The following is a 12364-nucleotide window of genomic DNA, read 5'->3' on the forward strand; positions in this document are numbered from 1 at the left end:
TTTACGTCACTTAATCCTTTTGCAATATATACTACTTTTCTATCGTATTTTGCAAAATTTTTTTTAGACTGTTATAGTGTAGTATCATAAATTAAATTTTATTAAATGTTATTTAATTTTATTATATATTTGTAGATAAAAAATTTTAATTATGTTCTCTCTTAATGTATAAAACTAAATGTATAAAACTTAATGTATCAAATGCTGTTAATTAAATAATAATTTACATAAATTATATTTATATTAAAATAACACTTTATTAGATTTTAATAGCAATTTTAAAATATGTCACAATCTTTATGCATACATACATTGATATATATATATATATATATATATATATATATTGTTACGCCCGTGCTGTACGCCCGTTCCGTGCGCTCATGCGGGTCGCCCCGTAGCGAGAAGTCGCGAATCGTCCTTAGTGACGGCTGTGTTATTGATAATTACGTCTGTCAGATTTCGCTCCGGGTTTCCGTCACGATCGGACGTGTTAACCCGAGCTCCGTGTATAAACGAATCTTCATTAAACGAGCTCCTTTTTATATAATAACGAGCCTTATTTATTGAGCGAGTGCCGGAGTGCGCGTCGCGAGTGTGTGCAAGAGCGAGAGAGTGGCTAACGCTCGGCGAGCGTAACAATATATATATGCGCGTCATTTAACATTTTTATTTTATGCATCTTTCTCTGTTTTTAAATATTTTTAAATGTAACAGTAACTTAAACAATTATTATCTTCTGGAGTCCCCACCACTGCGCGTTCAAAAAGAGCGCGAGTTTTAAACACGCCTTGGATCCCACCAGTCCATCAAGTCCATATCCAATGTGGGTATTTTTCTTTCGCCTGGGCAATGAAAGGGCCATTGTCCGAAAAAAAGATCGTTTGCAATTTAGGACATTGCTCGAAAATTGCGAAATTATTGGCGTCCTCGGTAGGTACATCCAAGTATAAGTGTTTTAAGTTTTTACACAGCATCAGTGGTTCGCCGAAGTTGCCATTAAGACCCAACAAATTGACTTCTTCCAGGAGTTGACAAGAGGAAAACAATCTACGTAAACTAAGCTGATCGGTTCCGCCAAAATAATTACTGTAACAAAAGCCATACTCTATTATTATGGTTTCCGCAAAGGAAAAAAAACCAATGTTTCATGATGTTTGCAAGAGATGTAAACATGCAAATTTTGATAAAGAATATAATAATATATTTAAAAGAAAATGTAACTCACACGTACGTATATGAAATGTTCAGTTTTCGTAAATTCTTGCACTCAGCGAGGGCCTTAATACCTCGCGAGGTAATACCACAGCCCGTTAAATCTATTATTTCCAAGTCTGGACACGAATTTCTCAATTGTATTGCAACTGCATCTCGATCTTCGTAAGACGTTGATGGTGATCGGCCGCTAAATGTTCTCAAATTTAAGTTACGCATCCGGCGATTTTTTTGCAATATTTTGCAAAGAGTTTCAGTTGCTATATCTATCCCTCTAAGGTTTAAATCCTCTAGAAATTCTAGATTTTCGAGACACGAAAATTCTAATGGTTGGTATTTTGAATGATCAGAAAAACTGAGATCCAATACTAAAAAAAAAATATATGTATTAATCATACACAATTTACAGTGTAATCTTAAATATTATATTTATTTATGTACATACCTTTCAACATTTTGCATGTTATGGAAATTTTTAAAAGAACCGAGTTGTTAACAAATTGGCAGTTACTTAATCGTAAGTGCGTTAAACCCTTGCCACAAATGTTGACAAATTTTTTGAAGTGCTTAACAGAAATGTTGCTTGATGTAAGATCTAATTGTTGTAAATATTTACATCTAAATGCAAAGTAAAATAAAACATTGTGAATACAAATAGAATTCGTATAGCGCAAATTTCGTAAATTTAAACATTTAAAGAGAAGAGGATCTCGTGTTAAAATATTGAAGCCTTTATTTACTTGGCTCAAACGGCACAACGACCTTATATCCAAGTTTTTTAATATTATTAATACTATTTCATCCTGTAAAGATAAAAAAAAATTAATACATGAAATTATATTGTAATAAATATTGGTACGACTTACGAGAAATAGATTTCTTCGAATACTTACAGAAAGCGTAGAAAAACTGCTACATGATTGCTCTTTGGATTCATTCGAATAGAGTTCGATATCTTTTATTAACTTTGCATAATTTGGATGATGTCGTAAGAAATGGTTCCTATAAATGCCTCTCTTAATAAATGGGTTCCTATATCTCTGCTCAGAACATGCCACTACATCTATTTCCTGTGAAATTTGCTTGTGCCCGAACTTGCTCTTGTTAAAACTCTTTGCTGTATTGCTGCAAATAACATATTTAAAAAATTTATTTTTATTATTAAAAGAATAATAAAGAAAGATTAAATATTATGATGATTATTATACCTTTTACAAATAACGCAATATTTTGAGAAATTTTTTTGCAGATGAATTATATCCAAGTGTGCAGCATCATGATCATGACTATATCCAGGTGTTAAATTATGGCTGTCCCCATGGCAAGGATACTTGCAATTAATACTTTTTAACAGATTAGTCAAATTCAGTATAGGACTTTTAGGTAGGACTAATTCTGATGTGCCAATTAGCTCCACAGCATCTAGGTGTGTGGAATAGTCCCAGTGGCTGTACATAAATTGTAGTCTGAGTATTTTGGTTTTGAAGTCACAGAACTTTAAAGGCGGCGAAAATATCCGCGATGTCAAAGGAACTGCATTCTGAGGTGGTCCACTCCATAATAGAAACCATTGATTGTTCTCCCACTCTTTCTTCTTAGTGAGAGTTATGTCATCTGGATACTGTTGTTTACCTTGAGCCCAAATTTTGGTTACATACCCAGGATTATATACTTCATATATAGAGACTCTGACTGGATATACGGCTTCATGAAACTCGAGATCTTCAAAATAGAAAATTAATTATAATCTTTCTTAAACATAAATGTATCTTCTTTAACAATATCTTATTTATCAATTATAAATGTTACATACCAAGATAATTACAATACATGTGGCTATCATCTTGTGGTAGTGATGGTGGTGGTGGTGATGGTGGCGGTGGTGGATTGTCATATGAGCTTGTTATAGGTTTCGACTGCCATGGAGATGTCGAGATGTCGAAACCATTGGTTCTCTATATTAAAAAATCAAGAAAATATTGTAGTATAAAATTATAGATTATAATTACTTTTTAACCCGTTGAGGTCACACCTCCTAAAAATAACGTAGAGGTCACATGGGGTCCAATGGACCCCACAACAGTTTCCATTTGCGTTCTTTTTGATGTATCGACTCAAACCTTGAACTGGAATTAATTTATGATTTCCTCTTGTAGGCCAGTCAGATTAGACATCGAACCTTTCAATTACTCTTTTCAGGTGGCAACCACCATGAATCGCTTTGATTTAAGGTGCTGTGAGTGGGATTAATTTTGCTTCGCATAATTAATGCGCATTAAAAAGTTATTAACAATATTATCATTTAAAAACGCGATTTTTTTTATTTTTTCTTAAATATCTCGAAAACTAAGCAAGATAGGGTAACTAACTATACGTACCTTTTTTGTAGAGCGTAAAATTATCTACAATAATAATCTGAACAACATTTATCGTCAAGTCAGTCGTTTAGCTTGCACGCGCCGTCAAAGTCCGAGACTTGGATCTCAAAAACCCTCGATTTCATCGTTTTTTTGATGTTGCGTCGGTGATTTTTTTCAGTAATTTAAAATGGAATTAAAAATTCCCAAAAAATCACACATCATCTGAGAACTACAAAGAATACTTTTCAAGGTGTAACCGATTTTTTAGACCCTTTTTCTTTAGTTTGTAGCTATGTAAGCAAAAAGTTTTGATTTTTTGGACTACTCTTAGTTTTTCGCTGTTTTCAGACCTTAGAATTTATTTGAGAATTTTATCGTATGCATCTTGTTGTAGACGAAATTTGCAACAAAAAAGGACCCTTGTATTTTAGTATTTTCTTCGTACGACGAACGCTGATTTTTTTATTGACGCGCAAAGTTATCTAATATTGCGCATAGGTCGGATAACGCTTGTTTTACACTAAAATAATTATTTTTTATTAAAATTTACGTAATTTTTTGCATTATTATTAAACCATATTGCAAAGCCGTTTTCAACACATTCTCTCATGTTTACTTATTTATTAACAAATTGTTTATTTAAAAATTATTATAAACAATTAAAAAAACATGTTATAATCGTTGTACTCGTTGTCTCATATCAACTCGAAAAATGTTTTTAAAAAATTTATTCATATTATTTATAACATTTATTCAAACATACAGACAGTGCATCTTTTGACTATTTTCCACACCACCTCTAAGGTAAAGTTAATGGGGCGTTTTTTTTCTGTGGTTTCCCCAGTAGGCCTAATCCACAAGCATTGAAAATATGTTCTTTTGATGTGATAATCATTTGGATATTCCTTGGATACTAAAACTATCCAACACGCAGATGTTGATGAAAATTAACATCCGCGTCTTGAATAATTATTTCAATTCTCAGTATTCATAGGCTCAGCTTGAATTACAATATCTTCTATGTCACTTTCGTCCTTTTCTGCCTCGTTTTGCTCAGCTTCTTGATCTTGGTGGTGAAAGGACATATATTCAATGCTTGTGGATTAGGCCTACTGGAAAAACCACAAAAAACGCACCATTGGATCAGAGATGGTACGAAAAATAGTCAAAAGATGCACTGTATGTTTGAATAAATGTTATAAATAACATGAATAAATTTTTTAAAAACATTTTTTGAGTTGAAATAAGACGACGAGTACAACAAATATAACATGTTTTTTTAATTGTTTATAATAATTTTTAAATAAACAATTTGTTAATAAATAAGTAAACATGAGAGAATGTGTTGAAAACGGCTTTGCAATATGGTTTAATAATAATGCGAAAAATTACGTAAATTTTAATAAAAAGTAATTATTTTAGTGTAAAACAAGCGTTATCCGACCTGTACGCAATATTGGATAACTTTGCGCGTCAATAAAAAAATCAGCGTTTGTCGTACGAAAAAAATACAAGGGTCCTTTTTTGTTGCAAATTTCGTCCACAACAAGATGCATACGATAAAATTCGTCTCAAATAAATTCTAAGGCCTGAAAACAGCGAAAAACTAAGGGTAGTCCAAAAAATCAAAATTTTTTGCTTACATAGCTACAAACTAAAGAAAAAAGGTCTAAAAAATCAGTTACACCCTGAAAAGTATTCTTTGTAGTTCTCAGATAATGTGTGATTTTTTGGGAATTTTTAATTCCATTTTAAATGACTGAAAAAAATCACCGACGCAACATCAAAAAACGATGAAATCAAGGGTTTTCGAGATCCGAGTCTCGGACTTTGACAGCGCGTGCAAGCTAAACGACTGACTTGACGATAAATGTTGTTCAGATCATTATTGTAGATAATTTTACGCTCTACAAAAAAGGTACGTATAGTTAGTTACCCTATCTTGCTTAGTTTTCGAGATATTTGAGAAAAAATAAAAAAAATCGCGTTTTTTGTTGATAATATTGTTAATAACTTTTTAATGCGCATTAATTATGCGAAGCAAAATTACTCCCACTTACAGCACCTTAAATCAAAGCGATTCATGGTGGTTGCAACCTGAAAAGAGTGATTGGAAGATTACCCCCCTAAATTAGTCTAATATGACTGGCCTATTAATAATCCAATAATTTTAAAAAAAATTTTATGTTGAAAAAACGCGAGAAAAAAAATTTGTTTTCGAGAAATTTGACTTTTTTCACAAAAATATTCATCAAAATTTTTTGAGATAAAGCAAAAAAATTTTGTGCATTTTACTCTCAAAATAGTATACTTTTAAGAAAAAAAAAAGCCTGGGGTCCACTGGGCCCCATGTGACCTCAACGGGTTAAAAAGCATAACAGATATCAAGAAATATACATACCATGACAAATGTACTTAAAAAATCTCCATAATTAGGAAAATTGGTAGGTGGTCCGATTATCCTTTCATAAGTTTTCATTATGCTCGGAGTATTCATATAGTTATACTCTTTAACCCAGCCATCGCTATCCTTTACATATTGATAGATAAAGTTAACACGATCCTCACCTGCTACTACTTTATCGATCGAATGATAGGATGCCAAATTCTCCATCTAAAAAAAAATTAAAGATACGGAGTGTAATAATCTTGAGTTGTTCTTAGCATAGGTATATGTTAAAATGCTATATTGTAATATAATATATTTATTACAATTATACTGTAAAATGTATATCTAATTGTGAGTTCTTGCTTGCTTTTATGCTGTCAGCATGCTAACAAACTGAAAGTAACATTATTTTTATTTGTATCATACAAACGCTATTTGTAAGCCAAACAATAATTAGCACGTATAGTATAATCAAAATATTTAAAAAATGGCATTTAACAATAATGAACAATAATTCTTAAAATTAGTAACGAGTGAATTTTATATGTTTTTATATTTATTAGAAAGTAAAGATGATTTTGTGTGTATTATAATAAAATTCATACTAATTTTAGATAGTAATCTTAATTAATAGGACATTGAAATTAGCTCTGTTCTTTTAACTGAAATATAAATAATTATTATAAATTTATGAATAATTGAATATGAGTGATTACAATAACTTGATGAATTAAAAAATATATATGTTAGTCAAAAATATACACCGCATAATCACAGTATAATAAAGGCCATTGCACGTAATAAAGTTTTAGTCATAATCGTAAGGCTGTAAAAAAATAAACCAATCACAGTCGATTATTCTCCTCGCGCTTGAAAAATAATCGAGTGTGATTGGTCTATTTTCTTACGGCCTTACGATTAAAACTAACTTTGTTATGTGCATGGGCCTTACAATACAGTAGAGACACTGAACTTTTTTAGTGGTCGTCAATTTCCAGTGCGCATGATTGGTATATCCTACATCAGAGGCTATAGAGAATATGACGGCTTGTATGTATGACAAAGGGCCTAAGCTAAGCAGAATGGCTGTACAGTATTGTGCGTTACATAAGACAAAGACTTAATTAAGGCATAAAACACTGCCAAGACAGCCATTCTGCTTAGGCCCAAAGAGAAAGATACTTCTCTCTCTTTCTCTCTTACAACCCCCTATCCTACAGAGAAAATAGCGGCGGTCATGTGACGATCCCTACTGTATGTATTTATACTGCGTCGCATTTCGCAATGCCTGTTCCATACTTTTCTATAATGTTCCATCTCAATGGAGTATTACAAAAGGCTTCTTTTAAGCTAAACTTCTTGCACGGTTCATCTTTCCTCTCTTTCTTTTCAAGTTGGAAAGAAAAAGAAGAAAATATGAACTGTGCGTGCAAGTTCAGCTGAAAAGAACAGCAGGCCTATATATACGTAGCTTATATATGGCAGTAAATGCACACACCAATTAATATATACTACATTAAATTTATATCTCGGTGATCTCTGAGCATGCTAATTTCAGCCAATTTGAATAGTCAAGTTTAAATATTTCTTTAAAATTATTTAAAAACTGTTATGGCCTTGGTTTCGACATTAATTTATTTTTTGTTATTTTTTGCAATTTTTCGTGCAAACTCATATGGATATAGTAATTAAATTATTATAAATTTTACGTACTATATGATGCATTGCCAGCAAAATTTATTAGATCGCGTGCGAATTAGTATGAAAAATCGTAGCACACGTGCGTACTAGCTGCGTTAACTTAGGATTATTTTAAGTAAAATGTTGTACAATTATTTTATTGGCTGGTTTTAAAATCTTAAAATTGAAATTCGATATTAACATCTACTATTCCAATTCTAATGGTTTAATGTTTAATTCACACACAATGCGGAAATATAATGCGATTTACGACGAACACACTGTATTTAAAAATCTAAATGATAAAATTCAAAATACCCATTCGATATATGACACTTTCTTGTAGTATAACTTAATTAAAAAATAAATATGTACCTTGTTTTAATTTCTATATTTATATAGAATCCTCCTTGATTATAATAATATAAAGATATCTTCGTCGACGAGCGAAATATACCACAAACACGAGTGCAGCTCGGCAGCTAGTGGAAGACTGGGTGAAGCAGGTGAAGAAGTAGCACGTGTAAGTGTAAGTTACGAGAACACGTGGCGGAAAGTTTAATAATTAGGGTTGAATCCCATGGTTGTCGAGGGAGAAACGAATCGGAAATGAAGTACCGTGGAAGGTAACCAATGAAAACGTTTCTCCAAAAAATATATTCTTTTTTTTTTTTTTTAATGACCTGCATTCAGGGTTGCGTTCGAAAACTTTACTCGGGTGCACACCAGCGTCGTTCTGTCCTTGTTTAGTAAACTTTTAGTAAATATAAAACAAAAATATAATGACGCGGTGTGCGCACTCGAGTAAAGTTTTCGAAGCGCAGTCCAGGGAGCGCACTATTTACTTATATTCTATCCCTAGCGAGAGTCCTTTTTATAAGAGTCTGGACAGACTGGTCCTTACTTTCATTGGATGTGCAACACCATGGCGGAACCAATCACGAGCGGTAAAATAGCGAGCCTATGCCCGTATCAGACTACGGATTGGGATTGAGATTGGATTGAAATTTGACCAATCAGAGCAAAGTTTACTAAACTTGAGATCAGTTTTCTCTGTTCTGATTGATTTAAATTTCAATCCAATCTCAATCCCAATCCGTAGTCTGATACGGACCGCTTTAGGAGCCTCTCTCAGGGTGCGTTTTATGGAACTTTTTGAAATAAATTCCGATCGGAATTGTTATTTCCTGATACATTTCTATTGTGTTTTTAGGGAAAACAGTGCGTAATTTCGATAGGAATCCATTCCGAAAAGTTCCATAATACGTGTCAGTACACACTAACGATATTTTACGTGCTTTGCTACAGTGTTACATACCTGCGCAAAGCACGAAATGATGTCGTTAACATTTACAGAATAGAGGTGTATTAGAATTAAAAATAAAGCATTACAAAATTAATAAAAAATGACAATTACTACGTTTACGCGAGCGTTACTTATTCTGTAATATAACTTTATATGTTATGATAATTTCACTCGTTTACGCGGAGTAAGTTATCGTAAGTTACTACAAAATCCCGTTTACGCGCGAAGGAAAATCCTGTTTACGCGAAGGAATTATCGTAAGTACTACAGAAGTAACGCTCGCGTAAATGTATTAGTAAAATTGTCATGCATTTATCTTGTGTCTCGTATCGCGCGAGCTAAGTGAAACCAACAAGGAGGGAGTGATATTCTCCCTCTCGCTCGGCGTACCGAGCGCTGCCGACACAGTACACACCGATAGACCGAGTCACGCTGTATGCGTAGTGGAGGCACTAGTGGAGGGGGAAGCGACAACTTAAGGCCTTCACACACAAATCGACGGAAGACGTAAGACGTAAATCGTAAGGAAATCCACCAATCAGAGTCGACTATTCCCTCTTTAAGAGGGAAGAAGAGGGGAATAGTCGACTCTGATTAGTGGATTTCCTTACGATTTACGTCTTACGTCTTCCGTCGATTTGTGTGTCCGGGGCTTTAGCGTGACGTGGACTGCGGCGTGCGCGGTGCGCGGGCTCGAAGCCGAAGCTCGAACAGGCTCGAACTCGAAGTACTCGAACCTCGAACTCGAAATCGCAGCACTGGCGACACTGGCGTTAGGGGGTTAGGGGGCCTTTATTGTTGAAAGAATAAGTCTTGACTTAGCGTGTTTTTGAGTTGAGTTGATATATCAAAGTAAATTGAGTTTAAAACCAGAGATGGAGACAATATTGGAACAACAACGACGTTATCACGAAGAAAGGGAGCGGCTGATGGATGCGATGGTGAAGGAGATGTTGCACAAAAAAGCGGGACACCGCGAGACCATCAATTCGGAGCATCGCTTGAAAATGTTGTTGGATCAATTCATGGACAGTACGATGCATTTGCAGGATTTGTATGAGGACAAGGACGGACAGAGAAAAGAAGAGGTATGTTAATATAAGATTTTAGGTATAAATTAAAAACAATGTCTTTAATGATTCTAACCTTTCTAACATTTCATGAGTTTCATATGTTCTATCTCATGGTTTATCGTTTGCAGGTTCAAGCACTTTCTGGCCCAAATGAATTCTCAGAATTTTATTCGCGTTTAAAGTCTATAAAAGAATTCTATCGCCGACATCCTAACGAGATCAGCGTTCCCATGTCCGTCGAATTTGAGGAGTTGGCCAAGATGAGAGAAAATCCGACCGAAGAACTGTCCAATCTCGTCGAGTTCACAGATGAGGAGGGTTATGGAAAATACCTGGATCTTCACGAGTGTTATCAAAAATTCATCAATCTTAAGGGGATAGAGAAGATAGATTATATAACTTACCTGTCGACTTTTGATCACTTATTCGACATTCCTAGAGAGAGAAAGAACGCAGAGTATCAGAGGTATGTCGAGTCCCTTTTAGGGTATCTAACAGAATATCTGAACAGAATGAGGCCTCTGCTCGATATAAGCACAGAGGTTGAAGAAGCCAACAAGGATTTTCAAGCTCAGTGGGAGAAAAATACCTTCCCTGGTTGGCCTAAAGAAACTGGAAGTGCTCTGACTCACGTAGGGGCACATTTGGAGCTGTCTGCGTTCTCGTCGTGGGAAGAATTAGCATCTCTCGGTTTAGACAGATTAAAATCGGCTTTGATGGCATTAGGCCTCAAATGCGGAGGTACTCTCGAGGAACGGGCGCAAAGACTTTTCAGTACAAAAGGTGAAGCCTCCCTAGATCCCAACCTATTAGCCAAGAATCGAAAGGGGAAGTCAGCTAAGAGCAAGGATTCCGAGAAGCAAAAGGAGATTGCACGACTCGAAGCTCACGTATACAAGCTCGCTGAATTAGTGTCTAGTCAACGACTGGCTACGAAGGAAAACGTACAGAGGAAACAGGCGAGAACCGAGGGTGAAAGGGGAGACTCTGATGCAGAAGCAAGCGCGAGCGAATCGGAAGAAGAGGACGATAATGAGGTTCCGTATAATCCGAAGAATTTACCTTTGGGCTGGGACGGAAAGCCCATACCTTACTGGTTGTACAAGCTGCACGGTTTAAATATCAGTTACAACTGCGAGATTTGTGGAAACTTTACTTATAAAGGCCCGAAAGCATTCCAGAGACACTTCGCGGAATGGAGGCACGCGCACGGCATGCGTTGTCTTGGCATACCGAATACAGCGCACTTTGCTAATGTCACTCAGATCGAAGACGCTCTTGCTCTGTGGGAAAAACTCAAGGCGCAGAAACAAGCCGAACGTTGGCAACCAGAGCAGGAAGAGGAATTCGAAGATTCGCTTGGCAATGTAGTAAATCGTAAAACGTATGAAGATCTCAAAAGGCAAGGTCTGCTCTAAAGTGTACTTCTTAGTTGGATCTTATTGTAATCCTTGATTATTAACTGTATCACTAATCTTTTTATAATTCCACTTGTCCATTAAAGTGATTTCACGAGTGAAATATTTTCTTATCCAATTACTTTAAAATTTGTTAAATTGGGTTAGTACCTTAAAAAAGAAACTTGCATTTAAATAGCTAAAGAGCAATATTATTCACACGGTTACGCATGCGTTTGCATCTGCATAGAGAGAAATTTTATTTCAGATTTATTTCTCAGATTATTTTAAATCAAAAAAGGTTGTAAATAAAAGTAAAATGATATAAATTAGAAATAATCTAAAAAAGGATATCTTCTTGAGAAGTAAAAATTCAGGCACTTATTCAAATGTAAAATGAGATTATCTTTTTTATAAAAAAAATATATGAATATATATATATATATATATATATATATATATATATGTATATATATATATAAATTTTCAGAAATTATTATTTCTGCTTTTCAATACATTTATCACATATATGAATCACATTTCTGATTTGGACACGAGTATTTTTTTAAGGGATATTTAATGCTATATTCAAGAATTTTGATTGCATTCAATAAGAGCATACTTTCAAGCTCATGATATATAAATAATGTATAATTTGTATTAGAATTCAGAATGCTATAATTAATTTTATTTGCTATACTTTTTGATGTGTGTGTGTGTATGTGTGTGTATGTGCGCGTGCATTTTGATACGTATATTTTCTATATATGTAATTTGTCAAAAGTTTTTTATATTATGGGGAATATGTAAAATTATAAATAGAATTCCGTTTTGAATTAAGTTGAATATATCGTTGAAAATAAACTACAATGTAAAAAAATTACGTCTACTTAAACAATATATTAAAAGCTTGAGAACTTATTAAGTTTAAGAATAATTATGCT

At 34.1% G+C, this 12364-nt stretch overlaps 3 protein-coding genes across 4 annotated transcripts; 1 reads left to right on the forward strand and 2 right to left on the reverse strand.

The window, feature by feature from the left end:
* Positions 1-26: 26 nt before the first annotated feature.
* On the reverse strand, positions 27-1794 carry LOC139809622 (CD180 antigen-like). 2 transcript variants are annotated; one of them, XM_071772648.1, is made up of 3 exons: positions 1661-1794; positions 1229-1583; positions 27-1089 (listed from the first exon to the last, which is right to left on the reverse strand). In XM_071772648.1, exons 1-3 carry the CDS (start codon positions 1668-1670, stop codon positions 810-812), a joined length of 645 nt encoding a protein of 214 aa, XP_071628749.1. In that variant the 5' UTR covers positions 1671-1794; the 3' UTR covers positions 27-809. The 2 variants fall into 2 exon arrangements, with proteins under 2 accessions (XP_071628749.1, XP_071628758.1); XM_071772657.1 differs by having other exon boundaries at positions 28-1089; positions 1235-1583.
* On the reverse strand, positions 1723-6299 carry LOC139817898 (uncharacterized). Its single transcript, XM_071786179.1, has 6 exons — positions 5977-6299; positions 3029-3170; positions 2424-2937; positions 2109-2340; positions 1868-2018; positions 1723-1748 (listed from the first exon to the last, which is right to left on the reverse strand). Exons 1-6 carry the CDS (start codon positions 6187-6189, stop codon positions 1723-1725), a joined length of 1278 nt encoding a protein of 425 aa, XP_071642280.1. The 5' UTR covers positions 6190-6299.
* A 3369-nt stretch (positions 6300-9668) lies between these two features.
* Noi (splicing factor 3a subunit 3 noi) lies at positions 9669-11544 on the forward strand. The gene is made up of 2 exons (XM_071798092.1): positions 9669-10038; positions 10152-11544. The coding sequence occupies exons 1-2, from the start codon at positions 9826-9828 to the stop codon at positions 11439-11441; spliced, it is 1503 nt and encodes a 500-aa protein (XP_071654193.1). The 5' UTR covers positions 9669-9825; the 3' UTR covers positions 11442-11544.
* Positions 11545-12364: the final 820 nt, after the last annotated feature.

This window comes from Temnothorax longispinosus, chromosome 1, assembly GCF_030848805.1.
Source record: "Temnothorax longispinosus isolate EJ_2023e chromosome 1, Tlon_JGU_v1, whole genome shotgun sequence".
NCBI lineage: Eukaryota > Metazoa > Arthropoda > Insecta > Hymenoptera > Formicidae > Temnothorax > Temnothorax longispinosus.